The following is a 22,219-nucleotide window of genomic DNA, read 5'->3' as shown; positions in this document are numbered from 1 at the left end:
ACCTGACCCAGTGCCCAGCCACAGCCCTGAGCATCCCCACCCTGCTCTGGGATGTGCCTCCCACTGGCTGACATGGTAACTGGTTGGGCATGCAGGACAGCTGGTGTGCTGCAAGAGGACATGCCACTCAGAGGATGTCCAAATGCAACATCTAAAAGAACAGACAGTGAATCCAATGCCTGGAGCTTCCACATATGCTTAGCATATGGCGGACATAAGTAACTTCATGCATGAGAGACATGATGGAAAGGACAACCAAAGGGAGGATGCATGATTGCAATGCCTAAGGGCTATGTTATGTGTATAAAAAGAAGGCAAGAGCATGCATTTGCAGCCTTCAAGCTACAGGAGACCTTGCGGAGCACTGTTCAACCAAAAGCACAGTGCTCTATTTGCTACCAACATCAGCCCTGAAAGAAAGATCACAGTGTAGCACTCCAGCAGTTAGCTGAGCTTAGGGGCAGGCCAAGCCTGGGTACCTCTGTACTCTGGAAAAAGTGGCATCAGAGACAGCTCCTGCAGCAGCACGCTGCTGGTGGAGGCTCAGCAGCTGCATCCTTGGATGGAAGCGGCCAGACAGGGTCCCCAGGGTGCGTACAGCACACGGGCAAGGCAGACCTTGGAGGAACTGCTAGCAGGGCTCCAGCTGAGGATACTCCTGGGTGCTCTGTGTCACGGAGAGAAGCCCTTCCTTCATTCCACTCACTGCCTCGCTACTTTCTCCCCCAGATCACTACCTATGAAAAAGCACTAGCATCTCCCACTCTGTCCACTGAATGGCTCTGTGCTTATTCTAGTGATTACTAGTTTCTCCTCTTAAATTTCTGCAAGCTGGAGTAGGAGCAGATAGCCTCTTGCTTCTGCTTCAGCTCCACTGCCTGGCTCAGCCTCAGCGGGTAGAAGTACAGAGCGAACAATACAGAAAAGTTTTGATAGGAAGGATATTCTAAGTTATTTAAAATAAGAGGAAAAAAATGCATTAAAAAAAGTCTCCGCAGCAGCCAGAGAGAGCTGCTGTAAGCTGGAAGAATGACCACTCATCTCCTCTCTGATACCATTTGTTCTCTCAGCAAGCAGAGCTCAGACCATGGTTGAGACCTAGAAGTCCCTTCCTAGATTCAAAAATTTCAAGGAAGAAAAAAACATCTGCATAAAGTACAAGCCACTGTAACAAAGGTGAGGTTGTACAGTCCCTTTAGATAATCTGGTGCTTCAGCCCCTGAGAAGACACCCTTGATTTGGCTCAGTGATTCTGGTCCATGTGCAGATCCTGACCTGGAAATGGAAGGAGTTGGAGAGCATTTCAGAGGAGCCTGGGAGGGAATCTACCTTTGGTCGATGACAGATAGCAACCACAGAGCCTTTCCAGGACAATTTAATGTTTCTTCCTGTTGAATAGGAAGCTTTGTAGGTCCTGATAACAGGAGGCATGAGACACACATAGGGACACGCCTAAAATGCTCTGAAGTCAGAACCTCCTTCCACTTCGGGACTGAAAACTGAAGTCCTCTCTGACAGAAGGTTCCAAATGGAGAAGAAAAACTCATTTTTCAGTGCAGCCCAGCATAACAAGGTCCCTGGAAACCCTTACAGTCCAAGTATATGTCCCAGTGTTTTGCTGCCTGTCAGAGGGTTCTCATCTGGCTCCTGGTGCCAGCCCTTCACCTACTCCATGGAGCAGAAGGCCCTGGGAGGGCTGAGTAGACAGGCTGAGGTCCCCCAGCTGAAACATCTACCATAACCTTCAGCGAACAGTGCCTCGCTGCTATCCGAGTTGCCTTAAACTCAGCTTCCAGCGCAGCTATGTTAATGTACAATTCTAATATGATACTTAATTCACAACATTTAGTTTCAGCAAAGCAGGTACAGAGGTTTGCGGAAGACAAAAGTGAAGAACCCCCCACCACCATTAAAACACCTAGACTAAAAATAACCAGAAAGTTTTCTCATTCTCTTAGCACTCTGAAGTGCTATCCTCTTCTGGTGGGGTGCTACACAGATCTCCCTTCTCCAAGCATACCTTATGCCTTGTTGCATCTAAAAAGAGCCTTCAGGAGAAAGTCTGCATCACAATTTACACCCATTTGCAGCTCTGGGATGCTCCTTGCCTCTGGGAAGGCTCCTTCCCGAGCCCTTTGAAGGGGGTTGGGACAGATTTAGTCTTTCACCCTCAGTCTCACAGCACTTACTCCTTGTCCAGGAGATAGTTTGGGATTTGTCTTCATTAAAATAAGGACTGCTTCACTCCCTTGGAGATGCAAATATTTCTTCCTCAGATGGGTGGGACCTACTCTGTTTGACTGACTCGTTAACACTTTGTTGCCCCAAGTTCCCTTTTCTTCCCTCTAGTGACTCACTGGCATGTTTAACCTTTGAATGTATCTTACACAGAATTTCGTGTTTTACAATAGTCTGTACATTATTGCACCCATCTACACGGGATTAATACATGTAGAACATTGCTGGCATTTGGCTGAGACCAGACACAACAGTAGTTAGGTGGGTAATCTCTAATATCTTCCTTTAACAGGCAGACGCAGCATCCAGATTCTTCTGGGCTGCATGGACAGATACCAGAGCTGTTACTTCCCCATGCTGTGCCTTATTCTAAAAGGGCCTACCACATTCCACCAGCCCTGCTGAAGCTGGACCTCTGTCCTGCAAGAAGTTATCAATACAGTTTGTCAGGATGCACAGTGTCTTAGAAAGAGAAGTGCTCACGCCTTTCCTGGGAAACACTACTGCTATCAGCACCTACAGCTCTATTCACTGACCCCTCACAGTCTCTGCTGCATGTGTGGGGCATGAGAAAAATAATTTCAGACTGTCCCAGCTGTGGAATCAGAGGGGAAAGACCAGGCTCCCATAAAAACCAGGCTCTGCCTCTTAATGGTTTTATCTGACCTCAACCCAGTGCTTGTGAGTAAGGGTCCATCACCATGATGGCTCAGGACTGATTTTAATCACCTCCTCACCCACCTCTGAACTGCAGTGGGGACAGGGTATCTGACTCCTACTGACCTCCCCAGCCGTGCCAGGGATGCTGCCCATGAGCCACAGCAGACTGTGCTTGAAAATGAAGGCAGCGATGAGATGTCCATGCATAGCACTTGGGTAAATCATGACTTGGCCAAGTTCTAGGCCAAAGGCTTCTGAAATAAAATGCATCAGTCCCTGAATGGACCATGAGGTGCGTTGTTGCGACAGCCTGTGGCTCTCCTTGCTCTCCCGTCAGAAAGAAGAATGCCAGTGGTCATTCCTGATGGCTTCAACTCCTTTGTGAACAAGGTGAACTCTTGCTGTACTCTCCTCCTTTGTCATTCTGTCATTCTTTCTGCTAAAGAAATCTGGTTTTGCTGGTCCCAAGTCCCTGTTTTGCAATGCTGTTGTGAGCTCACGACAAGAAAAGCAGGTAGACACAGAGTCTTAGGTTAGCCAGGGGTGGTACAAGTTTGACAGGTCTTGAGCAGCTGATAAGATCATGAGTTAAGTCTGCTTCTCTACTAGCATGACAGTGAAAAAAATACACAAATACAGACTGAAAATTCTGTCTTTGATCTCCTGTGACATGTATTTTTCTTCTCTTGTCTCCATGGGCAAGCTGACTGTGACCTGAGCAACTTTCCAATTAACTATTTCTGTTTTCCCCTAATGGTGCTTCAGTGATAGCTGACGTTCTATCAGACTGCTTTACCTATATGTACCTATGTGCACATAAATATCTCTAACTAAAGGGAAAGGATATTTCCGTATTAGGGGTGTAGTAAAAATTATATCCTTAATGGTGTTTTATATTCTAAAACATTTATGGCAGGGGTGTGTCTACTTTACATCCTGTGTCTTTTGTAAAAGCTTCAGATGTCTTCTAATGGTCAGAATTAAGATGACAGAGGATCAGAAGACTAAATCTTCTTATAATTATTTTCTTTCCTATGGTGGCAGGGTCATATTAATTCCTTTGACTCCGAGACTGCTTTGTCATCAAAATCAACGTGAGACACAATTCCCTGCAACAGATCTGTACTGTCAGGGTGACACATTTACTGGAGCCCCCACCCCCACTTACCATTTGTGAAGGTGTTCACATAGTACCTTCGGCCCTGGGGAGACATATAGCTCTGCCAGCCGGGGGGAAGATGGCCGTTCAAGGTATCTTCTCCTGTCTGAGGAGTTGCCTTTCTGGGTTTCTGCTGAGAAAAGAAAAAAACCCAACCTATTAAGTCAGTATCTAGATAATGTATATTCTAACCAAACATACGTCTGGAAAGGTACCATGTGGCTTGGCATTCTAGAGACTGCAATACACCCAAAGACTTGCAGTCCATTTCTCCCCGCATCTGTCCTAGCTTCATCCAGAACATGAAGCAACCTTCCCTTGGGGCACTGGCTACACAGAACATCCTTTGGGAGAGAGATGAAACCCCTTTGCATTTGATATCCCATGAGCACCTGGACCGGTCCAAGAAAATGACTCTCGTTAAGCAGTAAAATGCAAAACATGAAATAATCAAGTGTCTGAGAAAGAAAGGTATGTATCTGGCACTCGTTTACTTTCATCTGGGTATACTGGTGCGTCAAAGCACTGGTCATGGAGGTGCTGCCCCAATTTAATTTGCAGGGGCACCATCGCGTTCAGACATTTTCAAGAAAAAACAGTGCAGAGCCATGCTGCTTATAGAAGCAGCATGCTGAAGTAAATTTATCTGTATGCTGATTATATACTAATAATGCATGTGATTAGCAATGCGTACATTATTTATCTGCATCCATAGCATCCAGATACAGGATCACTAGGATCCAGATTACTAGGAGTGATCTAGATCATTAAGAACAGCAGGAGATGAGCATCATCCTGTCACCAGCTTTCCAGGCACACACAGAACTGCTGTCAGGGTTCAGGTGCCACCTCGGCTGTACACCTCTGCACCAACGCAGCTGCCAGCCTCAACGCAGGTTCCGTGCACAAGGAAAATTGGTGAAGCTGAAGTGCAAGTAATTGTTAGCACTACATCGCATCACCTGAACTACTTCCCTCTTCCAAGTAGCTCTGGTGGTTCCTTGGTAGCTTGGGATTTACAGCCGCTGCTCAATGTGAGATTGGCAAAGAGGGCTTCATCCCAAAGGAGGCATGAATCCCACCAGTCCCTTCATCCAGGAAAACTGAGTAAAGCAAAGGTAGAGAGATAAGATGCATGGCCAAAGATGGCCAGATGCAGCCCTACAGGGCTGTGGCTATGAACCCAACAGCCTCCTCCTGGCTCACACCCGGAGAGCTCCCTTTTGCTTTCCCACATTCCCTAAGGCAAACCAGGCATGTGATGTACTTAATTTTTATTTGGTTTTTTTGCATTGCCTTCAAAGGAAGAAATACAAAAGAACAATGAAAAATGTGCGAAATGGAATTATTTATCCCATGGAAGCTGATGTCTATCCAGGAAATGCCTTGACACGGTGGGGTGTGAAAGTGACTGCACTGGATTCACAAGCAGCCACATCCAGGGGACAGGCAGAGTTTGAGCATCTGGCTACATACAATGTTCAAACATTGACAGGCGTATGAACAGCACCATCAGAAAGCAACCTGTGATATGTCTTCCTACACATTCAGTCTCTAAGTGAAATTCCAATTCTGTTCCAACCCAGCATAAAAGGGACATTTCATGATTTTGGAGCCAGTAGTCTATTTTATATTTCTTTTCCGTTTCAGAAAATTCTGATTACAATGGCTCTCAAGAGGCACTGAACTCAAGAATGATCTTGTGTTCGTGCCTCATCGAGCATACTTGCACAGACAGGTCACAGGCTACGGGGCAGCCACGTAGACACAAGCAAGGCCGGTGTGAGATGAATACTGTATTAGTGCTGCAGCACAGATGGAGCCTGTGCTGGTTAAGGTTTTAGCTCCTCTCCTTGGGCAGAAATACAGACTGGGGGACTCGGCTGGCCCAACGGGAACTGACCAAGTTTGCTGGTAAGGTGGTAAGGTGCGAAGGGGCTCTGCTGGGTGCTCTGCATGCCTGTGGCTAGCAGGGTAGTATGCAGTATTCATCAGTAGGATCTCCACCATCTATTCTTAACCCCTGTGTTTCTGCTCTCTAAGGTTTAATTAAATCAATCTACAGTTCCACTCACCCTGCTGTACATGTGAGAAAGCAGAGATTTTTACAGTTTATGTTACCACTTATTTTTTTTTGCTGATCTCAGCTTAAGATGCAAGTGAAGACTTCTCTTCCACGTCAGCCTGCCCAACGGCACACATTCTCATTTACTGTTGGTGTTACTCTATTGCCTAGAAATGCATTAAATGAAATTCTTGTCTTAGTGAAGCCAGCACAACCATGCCTCTTTTGTGATTACAGGGGCAGGACCCCTCCATTCATGCCACTGAAACACCTCATTCTTTCATATAGCTTTCCATGAAAGCTCTGGATCCTGCTAATGAAAACATTAAACCACATGAATATGACAGAAACATTAAGCTATCCCAGTTTTACCCTGGGTTATCTGTGTTCTTCTCCAACATGATATGGGTGTTTATGGAAGTGCCTTGTTTCACTATGCAATGCTACTGCTAACATAGCTCCAACAACCATGTGCTCATTTCCAGTTCTTTACAGCCACGTACTGGCACCACCAGGAACTCGCTCACACAGCCCTGATAGTTGCAGTACGGCCCCAATATCCAGCATCATCCTTTTGTTCAGTTTTACTCCTAGTCAAGGCTGAAATTAACTCATTGCAGGCCTCCCAGCATGACAACCCCGGGAGCGTCGCAGTGCTTGTGCAGATGATGCAGAGCAGTGCACTGGTGTATGGCACTGACACATACTTCTTGCCAGCAAAAGCTATTTTGTGCAAGCTACTTTTTGGTTCTGTTCAGGTCCTGTGACCTGCCAGGCAGGAGAGCTTTTCCATCTCACACCTCTCTCAGACACCCCTTTCTACAGTTCCACCTAATGGAAGAAAACACTGGGAAGAAAAAAGAATTCTTGGAAAGAGTAGCCTGACGAGTGCAGTCACCCCAGTAACTGCAATAACAGCTAAGAAGGTGGCTGGTTGACTTCTGTCTCCAGGACTGCCTCCTGAGGGGCACCTTATCCACACAGTCCTTGTCCAAAACACAGGTAGGTCTGGTGAGAAAGCCAGGGCTAAAAGGCTTTCAAAGGTTCAGGATGCAGTAACATGTGCAGAGGTCAGATCAGAAGGGAAAGCATGATAGCCCCAAGCTATTCTTTGAACAACAAACCCAGTCTCTCTCCCAGCATATTCCATGGGATAGCACAGAGTGCTGGGACAAATCCCAGGACAGCTCCTGAAATCTCTCCATCACAGGGTTAATGGTCCCCCATCATTGCTTCCAAAAGCACATTGAAGAACAAAATAAATCCCGCAGTGTAGGAGTGTACCAGCCTGGGGAGAATTTGGCAGCAGGTTGAGGCCTTTAGACTCACTGCACGGATCCCTGGCCTTGAAGATAAGAAAGTTACACCAGATTCTCTCTACTGTGCATGATCACCCCATAAAGAGGAATTTGGGATAATCCAACCCTGGGTTCTGTTCCAGAATCTAGAAAGTACGGAATGTCACACGTTTTTCACGCGTGCTCACCATTTCTGTCCTTAACACCCTCCTTCCCTTCTGGAACTGAAGTCCTATCCATTCCCACTGCCCCTCTTTCTTAACATGGTCCTATAGTGATCCCATTTACCAAGCAGGTCAAGACGAGGTTTGGCTCGCTTTAGGGGCCCGTGGCATTACTTCATTTCACACAGGCAGCACCAAGACCCTGCAAGGACAGATACTGCTCGTTTGCTTAAGGGAAGCCTGCAATTGCACCAACATCCTTTGAGTCACTTTTTCAGTGTTGCTTCAGGTCTCCCTGATGGACTGCAGGAAAAGCAGATGTCTTTCACAGACAGATGCCATGGTTGTATTCTTAAACAAAGGCCATGCTGAGGGATGGATGTGGACAGTATAGAGTGGACACCAGCAGCTGTTGGATGGAATGTAGTATAAAGACCAAAGTTAAGGCAATGTTTGAGCTACAGTCCCTGCCAAAATGTGTATCACTTCAGAAAAGCACACAAGCATTATGTTTTGCTGTTGCTAATTCTATTTTTGAGTTACTAATATTTCCATCTTTGCTTCTGATTTTGCCGATAAAGAAGTGTGGCAAGCACAGTGGTCCCTGTCCTTTTGTTTCAGAGGAGTGTACTGTACAGCAGCTCACTGTTGGGCAGGACTTTGTCCCCCTATGGGGACTGCAGAGGAAGATCCTCTGGATGCTGGGACCACTTCTGTGGTACAGCCCCTAACTGCTCCCAGAGCAACCCCTTCCCAGGCACACCTGAACTCCCACTCCTATAGCAGCTCTGCTCCAAACCGATACTCTTATAGAGGAAAGAGAAGCTGAAAATGGCACAGGGGAGGAACTGAACAAGAAAAAAGAAAAGTCTTCATCAAAGTTTCCTCACCACCCTACGCTCGTTGCAGCAAAGACAGCAGGAATCTCTGGGATAGATGGTGGGGTTGTAGCATACAGGACTGGGCTCTATAATGCATCACAGATTAAGTACCTCATAGTTTTGGCACGCTCAGCAGCACATCCTTTCAGGACTGAAAGCACCATGGAGGCCAGTGGCAGCACCTCATCGCTTCTCTGCTGAAACAGGAGATCTGAATAACAGGAGAGACTTTTCTTCTCTATATTTCTCAGCAGACACAACCCTGTCCTAGCCAGACCCTCTGCAGTCCCTTCTAGCATCAGTGCGGTTGAACTGGACCATGTTTGCACACCCATATGGGAGGTGTTTGGGCTAACCTGGCATGTCGTGGGAGGCAATCCTGCTGGCAGAGGTGGGGGCCAGGAGACAGCACAGAGATGGGAAGCGGCTGGCAGATGGGGTTCCAGTGCTCGCCTCCACAGCTGGCACAGCACCGCCCGATGGGCTCCAAACCTCTGCCCAAATCCAGCTCCCACCAGGATGCACCCTGTGCCTGGCCGCATGTCATGGGGCAAGTGAAGCACTTCTGCTCGCACACCTTTGCCATAGATGGCCCGGCAAGACTGTGCCATTACTTTCATCTTTCATTCCTATTTTTAGAAGAATTATTGCCAGGATAGTTTATGAGAACAGTAAATCTCAACCATGGACTGCCTACAAGGAGAGGAGGTTTCGGTACCAGCAGAGAGCATTATGAACCAGCAAAAACAGAACAGCAGACAGTGATGGGAAGCTGAAACCAGGAGGCTTGGAATGAAATCAGTCTGCCAGTCATGAGAATAAGTGTCAATGGAATGGTTTACCAGGGGGCTATGCACCTCTTGTAGTTCTTCCATCAAGATTAAGTGCCTCTCTCTAGAAGATCTACTCTATCAAAGAAAAACACAGCACCCTGAAGCCCCTGACCCAGTGGTGCAGAAGCTCAGGCTGAATGGGCTGGCAATCCCTTCTGCCTTCCAAATCCTGCAGCTCCTGCAGTGCCCCTGAGCTGAAACACTCACGCCACTCCCCTTGCTGTCACTTCTGGGAGTGTCACCAGCCGCTGCATGGCGGCGGACAGGCAGATCTGGACCTGAAAAGGATGTCTGCAACACACCGCTGAGGAAACAGGAAATTCGAACAATGTGAGCAGAGCAGAGAACATGTGATCCCAGTGAAATCCTCCTGCATCTGTATTTGCTGCCTGGAAAAGGGATCAAAGCATCTCTCAAAACATTCAAAACCAAGAACACAAGCACTTCCCTCCTATGAGACTTCCTAGGATCAGGAGTCCATAAAGCAGGGGTACATGCAGGGGTAGACAAAAGTCAGCGACCTAATAGGCCTCATTCTCCACAGCAAGCAATGGTTTTCACTTGCTGTCTGCAGAAACACAGGGAGAGGACTTTCCTCATATAGGCACAGCAGAAATGAACCAGAAATGAACAACAAAGGCAAAAGGCATCTCAAAGCAGAAAAGGCACTGGAGCTCTTCAGCACCAAGCTGTGCGCCAGACACATGCAACCAGAGCAGATGTACAGGGTTAACCCACCTAGCCCAGGACACCAGCACTGACAAGAGGCAGAAGGATGTGCTTTTCAGGGCAGAGCACATGAACCTGACCATTACCTGCGGCCATTCCCCCTGCATCCACAGGCGTTAGGTTAGTGATGTCAGGGGAAGAAGGACAACCAGTGCAGGTAAAACGGCCATCCCACAGCATCACAACCTAGCCAGTGGTGACACTCTTGACCAGGGAACAGTGCTGTTAAGCACAGGTTGTCTAGAGGCATGTCTGAAGAGCATAACTGGGTCAGACATCCTGGCTGCTCCATACAAAAAAACCCACCAGCTATGACCTGTACGCTGAAGCTCTGGCACTTGCTGGCTAGCTGAGCCAGCTCAGAACAAGGCAGCACATCCAGCAGAGAGGCAGTGAGGGTGCCTCTCCCATTCCTTCCGATTTCCTTATAATTTTCTTTTTCTTTTCTTCCTTGCTCTTTTTCATCAAGTTAATAGCAGCCCGACTCATCCTCTTCCTTTGGTCAACCACCTGGCAATGTCATCTCCTCCCAATGGTGGAAAAAAAGAATGCCAAAAGGGTTTTCACTCCTTTTGAGGGGTAAAGTAAGGCAACAGGGAGTGGAGGACCTGCACACATCAGTCCATCCTACGCTGACTGACCTTCTGAGACAAGTTCAGCCTTGCTCAATAGAGGAAAATCACTTCCCATTTTCAAACTGCAGGAAATCCCCATTCCCCTTCAAAGAGGGATCCTAGGGAGGAAACATCTGTGCACTTAAAAGCCCGAGCTCCCTGAAGATGTGTTCGCTTGCACTGTGCCCCAGCAGAGTGCAGCCCAGGAGCTCTCCTGAACACACAACCCAAGGCAAAGCAGAACAATCCCAAAATCACAAACATAGGTCCTGGGCAACCTGATCTAACTCTGAACAGGGGGCTGGACCAAAGACCTCCAAAAGTCCCTTCCAGTTTAAATTCTTCTGTGATTTTCTGATCCTGTTTCAACAAAGCACGCGGCCTTGGAGCAACTGAAGAGCATGCCTCTAGCTGTGGGAAACGTTTCAATTAAACAGTTGTCAGTACATTTTTACCTGCTGTTGCCACTTGCTCAGTCACACTGCACTTCTGCTGCAGACACAACAGCACGAAGAAAAGCTACAGAGTCCAGCTAAGAAGCTCCCCTACAGTGTCCTGCCTGGTGCTGGAGGATCACTGGTGACAGAAAGCTGGAAAAAACATAGTGGGGAAACTCCCTGCCAGAAGCAAGGCACAGACACAGAAGGGAAAAACTGCCACAACATGAACCTGCACACTAGAACAGCCCTCTGTCCTGTGGGGGACAGCTTGTTCTGTACTGACATCACTGAGCTTATTATGTTTCTGTCTAACTGCAGTTTTCATAAATACCTGACTGGGCAAAGGTGTGTGTGTCACCCGAGGGGATGAAGCAGAAATAATGCAGAGAGGGTGCAGTCCGAGAAGTGGGGTCTGGGTCTGAGCACAGCTGATGCTGCCGACAGGATTTGCTAGTGAGAGAAGTCCGAGAAGACCCTTGGCAGCACGGATGCCTACACCAGCACTCCCATCCGTCCCTCCCAAGCCTGGCATGAAGATCAGCAGGTGGGGCACAGGCGTGCTGCACTGACCTGTGCCCTAGCGGAGCGCTTGGGGCACCTCTGAACCCCTCCAGCATCACCCGCAGCCTCTCTTTCTCTAGCACTTTGAGTCATTCTGTATTTTGTTCATTTTTATGCAATCTTTCTTGCTCAACATTTGGTTTCCATGGAGCCACATACACTGTGTGAAACAGATTTATATTTGGAAAGTGGAACGGGTCATACGACCCATCCCGGTTGTCACGACAACCAGCACAGCTCCTGTTTAGCTGAATCTGATGGCACATGGCTGCTGGGGACAAGTCGCCCTCCCTGGGTGGCCCTGTGGGCACTGCCTCTGCAGCAGAAACACAGCGAGACACTGCCAATGCCACTGCCCCTCCAGCCACCACAGCCCGGCTGGTGGGTTCCTCTTCCTTGGGCACCGTGCCTGGTCCCTGGCCCCCCTTCCCTAACACCAGCCCTTCTCCTCACAGAGACAGTCCCTTAGCCTGGGCCAAGTGCTTGGGCGCCTCGGAGTGCTGCCAGCGCTGCCCGGCTGGAGCCGAGGGCTCAGCTATACCCAGCACAACCACCACATGCTGGTCTAGCCAGTCAGCTCTCATTTTTCCCAGCCTTAAAAACCTCCCTGCTGTAGTAAGTCTCCTCTGAGCCACACCAAAGTCTTCTTCACCCCTTCTTCCTCTTAAATAACTCAGCACCTCCGTGCAGCTGCTGCTTCCTTGAATGCCATCGCTGCTGCCTTCCCACCAGCCCACCGCAGCTGTGACCAGGAGGACCAGGCAGCCCTTGTGCATCGGTCCCTGCTCTGGGGCCAGCTCTGCCGTAGCTCCGCACCCCTCTCTTTCCCGTTTGGCTCGGCAATGCCGTGTGCGTGCTTCCCACCCAGCTCTACCTTCCCCGATGAGGGGCTGCTTTCCCAGCCAGATGCATAGCTGCCAAAATCCTCCCTCCTTCCCACCCAGGTCCCTGGCTGCACTGCAGCCATGTGCCCAAGACTTTGCTTTAAGGTAATATCCACAAATAGCACCGTGTTTGCAGAGAATTAGCCTTCTGGGACTGGTATACTTTTCTCTGCCAGTATGCTAGAATAGGGAAAACCAAACTGTTTCCAAAGGACATGTGACCCAGGGAGACATACTGGATGATGTTTTTTTGGCTCAGTGCTGTGTGAGAGAACAAAACAGGCAGGAAGAAAAATGCTCTGATATGTGAATCCCACCTAGACCCCACCAAAACGGGGGCTGCCACTCCAGAGGTGAACAATTCCAGTAGCTTCAGTGCAGCTCAGTCCTCTCCCTCCTCAATGTGTGCCTGGTGCTTGAAGCCACCTAAGGGGCCAGACTGGGAGAGGTCACAGCTCTGGGCTGCACCTGAGCCTGTCTTCTGTGGTGGGTCTCATGGGACCCATGGCACCATGTCTGGTCCAGATCCTACCACAGATGGTGCTCTCCCCAGCAAAGCAGCAGTTCAGGGAGGTACTTGGCAATGGCTGTCAGCTGCTTCTGGCTGAGGAGAGGGATGCTAGGCAGGTGTGAGAAGTAGGAAGGATAAGAAAGATGTGGGGGAGATTCAGTGTGGGGAAAGAGGATTGGAGTGGGGTCCTGATTTGGGGAGGGTGGTCAGCAAGAACGAGAACAAAAAGCTGGTGATGGCTCCCGATTTGGGGAGTGGCAGGCATGGCAGGAAGGTGAGCACCATTTGCAGAGGCGGCCAGCCCAGCTGCTGGCTTTCTCACCTCGTGCTCTGCCAGAGCTCTCGGCACGCTCCCAGGAGAGCTCAGCACTTTCCTGTGCTCCCTTTCCAGTGCGCTCGCAGATGGTGTGAGTGCTGCCCTGTGACAGTATTTAGCACTATCTGACAACAGCATAGAGTCCTGACACTGAATTAGCAACCAAGAAAGGGGAAACGAAGTACCACCCATACAGCCAGTGCTGAAGACCCTGAACAGCCAGATGGGAGTGGTGTCTGCTCCGAGTAAGAAAGCCTGTCTAGAACGTGGTGACCCTGGCTACACACACATATATCCCTGCAAGTATAGTGCATGTCTACCCCCAGGGAGCTAAAAAATAACCCCTATGGAAATATGCTGTTGTTTTTCCTTTCTGTGCTAATGGACAAAAAGCCATTTAATGGAGAAATCTGTCCTGTTCCCTCTGAGCAGCACATCCCTGGCTAGTGTTACCCAGCAGAGCTATGCGTGGAAAGGTGATGGTCAGGGTGGGACTGGATGGGAAAGAAGCTGAGGATGATCACATTGGGCAGCAAGGAGCTGGCACCACTAAGTGGAGCTTCTCTAGCGTGGCCTGGGATGGCCAAGGAGGGTTCAATCAGGCAGACTTCTGTGATGTGGGGCTCAGCCCCACACACAGTGGAGCACAGAGGAACAGGAACAGAGATGGACAGCGATGGGTAGCGATGGGTAGCGATGGGTGGGGAAGCAAGATAACCCAGTCCCACAGAGTGCTCTGCCTGGAGCCTCCCCTGTGCATGACAGCAATCAGCCCCACTGGCTGGGGTGAAAACTATCACAGTGAGTCAAGGGAAAGGCTCTCTAGATCATCTTACAGACTGATACTGCCTTTAGGGGTATGGAACTCATTATGGGATGCAGGCAAAGAGCATCCTGGGATTACACAAGACAAGGGACAGTTAGGGGAAGAAAGAGGGGCAAGGGGATGAAAGGAACTAGTTGCGTGTAAATGGGCAGCTGGTCAGCACATTTGTCTGTCCACACCCTGAGCCTGATCACTGCAGTCCATCCCGTCTTCTTCTTAAAATCCATTTCTAACTATTTTTCTGGGTAAGGGCCTCTCCATTCAGTATGCATGTGCATGCACAGAGATTTAATTAGTGCCAGCAGCTGGAGTGGGGACCACAAGTCACAGGGGCCAGTGTGTCTGCAGGGCCAACAACTGGAGATGCTGGAGTACTGGTGGGTGCATAACTAGCTGGACTAGCTGAGCATTTGAAACAGCCATAGGTCTTGGCCAGATACTGGAGACCAGAGGGTTTTTGACCTGCCACTGGAGGGACCAGGACATCCAATCCAACTACTATAGGGACCATAAGTTCTACTTTTTGGCTGAGGCGCATCTGCTTATGCCTGTCTCTGTGTGTCAGGTGGAAGAATCCGTGGCTCATCTGCCAGGCATACAGGGTATCCGTGTCCCATTACTGGAAGGATCTTCAGTGCGTGTCTATGCATGTGCTGGTGTGTGCGAGGAGGTCTGTGAATGAGCAAGTGGAGTAGAGCTGCGGTCTCAAGGGCTGCATGACCAGGCACCAGCAACTGAGGAGACTGGGATCCAGGGCCAGCTTCTAGACAGACCATTTCAGGCTAGTTACTGGAGGGCTCCACATTGCATGTACATATGCACTCCCCACTAACAGACCTTTATCCTTTTTCTGTCAGAAAGAGGAACAGGATGAGGCTGTGGGTGCCATTTGTGAGAGTGCTGAGTGTTCCTGGCTGCGTTGATCTCTGTGGTTGGCCATGTGCATACGTATAGAAGAACCACGCACGTGAGTTTGTGTTGTATGCCTACTGGGAATATATGCTTAGCCCCACTACTGTCTGGACCCGGGGATATGGAGCTGTGGCAGCTTTGCCTCTAGTGGGCTACCTGATTCAGCAGCCCCTAACACCGTGCCCAAGCACTTCCCAGTCCTTGGTATTAAGTCTTTCCAGGTGCTGATGTGGAGGACAGTTAGCTGAGATGGAATAATCCCAGTCCAAAACAAAGCTAAGCAATGAAGAAGAGAGATGCCTCAAATGTGCCCATCTCCTGTTATAGCCCTGGGGGAACGGGGGGGGGGGGGGGGGCATTGAAGTATATCTCTGTGCCCATAACTTTGTGCAGAAGCTCAGCTCTGCAGCACCGGTGTAACAGAAACCTTCACACACAGTGCCTAAACTCCAAGGCAGGGGGTACTGAAGAGAAAAGAGGCAGATCTCAGCATCAACATGGGGCCTTGGAGACCCTCATGGGAAATCAGCACATGTACCATACAGAATTTAAAAGGCAAGTGCCTGAATGCCAGGAAGGACCAGGCTGGTACCACTCATCCATTCCCAAGCACAACTGTGTCCAACTGCCTCCCTCAAGCATGGAGCCACCCCTCCCAGCAGTCTGTTTTCCTGTAGCAGTCAAAGAGTTGCTCTGAAATACCTGGTAGTCCTTTTTTCTTCTTCCAAAAGAGAAATCAAGAAGTTAGCACTCTCCCATTCCTCTTGTTTTCCTTTCAGCACCATCATTTCTTGCTGTTCAGAGTTAACATTTGGCATCCACTTTGCTAACTAGCAGAGCCAGTATGGGCTGTGGAGGTCTGGGAATGGTCCGCGTGCCAGTATGCGGCCAGCTCAGGACACCCACAAGCAGCGCACCAAGCGCTCTGCCCTGCTACCTTTCTGTTATTAGGAAATGAAGCCATCATGTCTGCTTACCATGACATCTCAGAATAACAGGATGCGGCCGGCTGGGACAAAGCTGATTTCTCAAGAGATCTAGAGCTGTTGGTAGCACAGTTTCATGTTTCTGAGCCCAAGCTTTGCACGTCGCCACATACACTCAGCTCACAAGGGTATGACAAAGTTTGACATGAACTACTTGAGTCACCGGCCCATCCCCACAATAGGAATTGAGACCCAGAGCTCTGCCGCAGGCTGCCGTGAGCCAGCTCTCCTGGATGCTAACACTTCCCCAGGCAGGAGTTACCACACCACAGCTCGGTAGGGTGGGAACGGGCAGGAAAGTGAAAGCCTGGGGATCAGGCAGCGCCATCACTCCAGGAGCTGATGTGCCCTGTGCCAGGGCAGCCCAGGCGGAGGAGCCCTGCCCAGGAGCGATGTCCCACTCCATCTCTGACATCAGCATCTGGTACAAGGCAGAGCACCCGGGCCAAGTGCTCTGAAGGGCTGTGTTGTCCTGGGCAGCCAGGGACAACGGGGCTATTGTTGAGCAAACCTTGTACTGTAGGAGTCACCCCCATATGCCCAGAGAGTCACAAGGCCAGGTCAGGCCAGCTGCAGCATTACTGCTTGTCTCCAGTTTGAAAGGACTTGCTTGTGGGGCCAGATCCCCCTCTGAGTGACTGCAGAACGTGGCACACCAGCAAGATGGTCAGAGGTCCAAGAGGCAGCCAGGGAGCTGGGAGCATGCTGCTTGCACCAGGTGCTGTGCACTGGGAAGATGCTTGGAAGCAATTAAAAAAAAGAAACTTCCAACAGTCACCTAGATTTGTGGTCTGACCCCTCTCCCTGGGCTGCCGCATGGAAAAGGGGGGCAGAGAAGTCACCCACAGCAGGCACAGGCTTACAAGCAGGCAAAGAGCTGGGCAGCACTGCTGCCTTCTGCGCTCCTAGGGCCCTGGGAGTGCAGCTGGTTTTGGAGAAATGAAACATCTGGGAATAACGCCAAATGTTTTTATATGGGGCCTCCAGCCTGTACGCTGCAGGAAAGCTCAGTCTGGCTAAGCACTCTCTCCTATACGTGCTCACAATGTGCTCTTACCCACCTGGGATGAAGCCCCAAGCCTACCTGTTCTCACCCATGTGTGGGAACATATCCCCGCTCTCCAGCCAGGGCCCAGAAGCACGGATGGCTTCGTGGGTTTTGATGCAGTGTCAGGGCTGAATATTTCACAGGATGTTGCAGCAAGTTGCAAAATGCATGTACAAAGAACTAGAAGGGAGCCCCGAGCTACTCTGGTCTTCATGAGGATGTATCACATCTCCTTCTGCCATGACCACCCCTAAACAATGCCACAGGGCTGTATCTGAAGAAAAATACAAAGAAGTAACTGCTTAGAGGAAAAAAAAAATTGAACAGAAACCTAGCAGAAATTAGAAGGGGTGGCAAAGAAACTTGTGCCTTGCTTGCTGTGCAGCTCTTTCAGGTCCACTCTTGACCTCGTGGACTTTCTGCATTGCGCCACACTTGGCATCGCCCTCCTGGTCCCTAGAACAAAATCTCTCCTGGAGGTGTGGGTGGCGGGCCCTCCGCCCCTCATGGGTTCCTGCAGGCTGCCCGGCCGTTTGCCAACCCCTCCACCAGCCCTGGTATACCCGGCAGCCTGGCACTCCGTCTGCCTGGAGTGTGCTCCACACCTCCCGGGAATTACAAGTACCCTCTCTTCCAGCAGCATCGCCTGACCCAGAGCACAGCAGCCAGGTAAACAACCCCAGCGTCAGCCACAGCACTAACACAGTGAGAGAACTGCCCCTAGCAGTAAGATACTCGCGCTCCAAGTCAGATTGCAGCGTCGTTTCACCCGGGGATGACATGAACATGGTGCTAATCGCAGGAGCTATTAGTGACAGATATGTTGGCTTTTGTGGCTTACATGGAACTGGGACACTTTTCCACTCCAGCAATGCACACGGTGCAAAAAAGTTATGAGTAAAATAAAGTAACCAAAAATATACAAGTCTCTATGAAAGAACATTTTTCTCTCAAGGGTACAATGTACCTATGCAATGTACCTTCATAAACATGTACCACTTACGAGGGGGCTGTGCCAGGGCATGCCTTTACTTCATTTCTCATACATCACTATTTTTTTTTAACAAGCATGATTCTCCTGCTGTGTTCTGTAGTTTCTCAGACACAATAAAATCACTTCATAACAACTAATAATTAGTGTGTGTTCTATTAGGAGGGAAGGTATTTTCCCTAAATTATATAGACTCTACCACCTGCAGACACAAGCATGCACAGCAAAGCTAAGACGTAGCAAACCCCACCTCTGCTGCAGTCATCTGCCAAAAGCGGCTATTTACAAAAACATTTTGGAGCAAGTGAGTAACATACTTGTAAGTTAGAAAAGCAAGTAAAAGCATCACTGAAGAGTTTCTGGTCAGATCTCCAGAGCTGGTGTATTCTCTTTCTCAAGAGAAGTTAATGAAAGGATATTCTGAGATTGTCCAAAGAACAATCTGGGTTAGTTGTCTGTATTTATTTTTAATTACTTTTTAAAATACTTTAAATATCCTCTTCTAGGAATAACATGACCAGCTCCTTGAGAGCCTGATGTTAATGATCTGCGTTTCTAATAAGGTATTTTTATTATAAATATTATCCCAAAGTCTATGCAATTAAAATAAAATCACAATAGTTAACTCAGATTCTGTTCCTGGATCCAGGCCTTAAGCAAAGCTATTAACGTTTTGGCATATTACAACTAAATTTTCCTGCACTTTAAAATGAAATTTGCTTCCCCCTGTTGCTGTGGTAGGTCAGGATCCCCAAATAAAGCTCCTAGCTACTTTTTCAGGCAGCCTGGATGGAGACTTTTTATTTACAGCCATCCTCAACTCTTCTTGAATGGTGTTTCCCTGCAGAGGAAATCTGTTATGCAGCCCCGACCCGATATTCCCTGGATTAAATGGCCTTCCACAACCAAAAGTTCGGGAACCTCAGATGCAGAGAAAACAATGAAACGGCCAAGATACAAAGTGCTGCCAGATGCACATTCCTGCGCCCTCCCTTGTAATCTCTCTCAGGCGTGGGGAATGTGGCTGTTGTTGCCTGTAACTCTGCAATAAAGCACACTCAGGCAGACGTACTGTATTTAGGTTTTACTTCTGGTGCTGCTCCAATTCTTAATAAATGAGCAAACAAAACCAAAAAAGCAAGGGAAGAAGGCCATTGCCACAATTTGGCACAGCTGAGGAAGGCTGCTGGAGCCCCAGCCTGGAGCACCCCATGGTGCTGTGGCTCACACTGGACCCCTGCCTGCTGCTGCTGCTGCGCCACCGCCACAGCATGGGTGGGCACTGGCTGTGGAGTGGGGCCAGCGGGAGGCCATGCGCCCACCCCTGCTGGGGGGCCAGGGTGGCAAGGGGAGGGCTGGGGGCCTTCGGGCTCCATGGTGCAGTGCAAAATGCTCCCCCCTTGCAGCTGTCTCCTGCCTGGCTCAGCAGGCATGACCTGCAGGGAGAGCCCCGCTGACACCAGCGTTTGCTGCATTTGCAGCATTTTTCCAGGGGTCCCTTCTCTAAAAATGCAGTGTGAGACTGCCTTTGTACCCTGACAGAGGACTGAGATGTCACTAAAGAAAATTCTCCTTCTCTGCCAGACTTGATGACTCTGGAAGTCGCTCAGGCAGGACATGCTGAGCACAACCACAAGCATTTCTGCCTGGCTGCCTTGACCCCTTCCCACAGACAGGTCTGGACAACTGTGGCAGAGTTGCCTGCTGGCACTACTTTTGTTTACAAGCTTCTTCCCATCATGGGAATGGGAAAAAGTGCAAATGTAGCATACAGGTAATGCAGCACCATCAGCTGCTTCTGAAGATGACCCTTTGCGGGCAGAGCAGCAGAGGATGTCTACGACGGTGCAGGAGTCATGAGCTCCCCTCTCCCCCCTGCAACTTTTGCTGCTTCCAGGAAGGAACAAGCTGGTTTGCCTTGATCCTGGCAGCACGAAGTGCTCCCTGCGGCTGCTGTGGTCTCTCCAGTGCTCCTGCAGAGGCTCCACTCCTTCTGGCCTGTCTGATTTGGAGGGCACCTGTGTCTGTCCCACATGCCACCTACCCAGGACTATAGAGTGAGCAGTCATTTCAACAGGCTGCGCAGCCCTCGGTAACATGGATGCCTCTTATCTCTGACATACCACCACCGACACGAAAGGGTCTGTTCATGTTTACTTTCTAATTAGTGGCATACCTTTGAGCATTTGAAAAACCTCCGTTTCTGGTGCTCAGAGCTACTGCTCCCAGCCCTCTGCACGCTACAGGGAGCTCAGATCTCATTTGTCCAGTTTATCTCTTTTTAATGAAACTCCACCGTACAAGCATTTCATCTGAGAAAAAAAGAATATCCAGGTCACCACATTTGTGCAGTGAAATTCATTTAGTCCTGGGATGGCCCATATACAAGAATAACATTTAAGCCAGCGCTGCAGATGGTGGGAAGGACTGCAAAGACAAGGGATGACAAAGGCAGACCTCAAGAAAAGTGCTGGGAGGTGGCCACAGCCGAGCAGGTCCAGGATGAAGACTCATCAGTTGGAGGCGATCAGCTGCAGCCAGAACAGACACATGCACCACAGCAGAGCAGGCAGAAACACAGATGGGAAACATCAAGATGATATTCAGCTTAGAAAAAAATGCAAGTACAAGAAAACAGCCAGTGTGAGGGAAATCCCTGGAAACAATTATTGATGAAATTTTAATTCACCCCACACAGTAACTGAGCATCCTCAGAAGAATACAGTGAGTGTCACTGGGTCACCTCACCTCGCTCTCTTTTCCCGATCACTCCCCTGTCCCATTAACACTGGTTTAGAGGAAATGAACAAACTGCCACGTTTCCCTTCTAGACCCTCCATTTCTTCTGGACTTTACCAGACTTCAAGTTTTCAATTGGATGCCTATGAGGATGCATTTTTGCTCCACCTCAAATTTGTTTATGCAGCAAAAAGGATAGAGGAAGCTTTTAGAAAAAAGGCCAATGTTAAAGCATGGTCGTGCCAACAGTCAATGAGTACTTGGGTGATGTGCATAGGAAATTCAGAAGATCTGCTAGGAGGTGGTCGTGGCAGGACTTCCATGGGCCCTGGGAACAGCAGGCCAGGTTATAAACTGCAATGTTGGCATATCACCGGAGGTTCCCGTTCTTTCTGAAGCCCAGCTATTCTGTTGGTGAACTGTTAGTAATGCGCACTACTGATCAAATATATGACTACACTATGACCCTTTGACATGGGATGAGACACAGAATTCACTGCTAGACTTACGCCCAATTATCACTATTTCTGTGCAATTCACAACTTTTGCTGGTCCAAGAGAATAAAGCTTCAGCCTGTGCATGCTACCTACAGAATGGGCAAGCACAGAAATTGCCTATCACCACAACAACAAAGTTTAAACGTAATTTTGGCTTTGAATTACCGCAACTATACAAAGGGAGCTAGAAGCACCAAGCCTGTATGACTTAATTGCCATAATAAAGCGCATCGCCGATCTGAGAACCAAATGACTCATTTGGAGGAAGGCTGGCCCCCTAATCCCTGGGACTATCCTGCAATGAGGATGCATTTCCAACATGGTCCAGACACTGTGACCTACTGCTTACTCAGGATTCATCACTGAAGCACTGTCTCTCAAAGCAGATAAAAACCCCATCTGATCAGTTGTTCTACATTCAGCAAGTTAATTTTGTTTATGAAATTCAGCATTTCAATATACATCTTCCTCCTCCTTCCTTATGTCCACAGGATATAATTACCTCTTGCTGCAGCAGTGAATTTTAATAATTATAATATGGAAGCATCAGAAGTCATTGGGACTGGGAACCCATTGTGCCTGGTGCTAAGCGTGTAAGGAAAGGAACCTTTTAGATTGCTCTTAAATGAGAGTAAGCTGCCAGTTGCTCTTATGACAAGTACAGAAGTGTAGACACAGAAGTAGATAAAATCAGCAGAAAAGCATTAACAGGAAATGTTCTATAAATGCAGCAGTATTAAGAGGAAGACAAAGTAAAGGAACCAGTTGCAGCTCAGCAGAGAAGAACTACCCATGGATGATCATGTTCAGTATCTTCAGCAAAAAGTCATCTGCTGATAAAGAAGTCATCCATGATCAAGTGGCTG

At 48.9% G+C, this 22,219-nt stretch overlaps 1 protein-coding gene across 4 annotated transcripts in view; it reads right to left on the bottom strand.

Moving 5' to 3' along the window:
• The window catches only part of GAS7 (growth arrest specific 7), a 102,788-nt gene that overhangs the window by 59,928 nt on the left and 20,641 nt on the right, over positions 1 to 22,219 (bottom strand). For 3 of the 4 annotated variants that reach the window (XM_055723730.1, XM_055723712.1, XM_055723726.1), the window contains exon 2: positions 4,067 to 4,190. In XM_055723730.1, coding sequence (XP_055579705.1) covers positions 4,067 to 4,190 — 124 coding nt within the window. The remainder of the gene's footprint in view (positions 1 to 4,066; positions 4,191 to 22,219) is intronic. The other variant, XM_055723720.1, reaches the window with a different exon arrangement.

Source organism: Falco cherrug, chromosome 1 (assembly GCF_023634085.1).
Source record: "Falco cherrug isolate bFalChe1 chromosome 1, bFalChe1.pri, whole genome shotgun sequence".
Lineage (NCBI taxonomy): Eukaryota > Metazoa > Chordata > Aves > Falconiformes > Falconidae > Falco > Falco cherrug.
The sequence above is the reverse complement of the archived record's forward strand: the minus strand, read 5'-3'. Positions and strand labels throughout refer to the sequence as shown.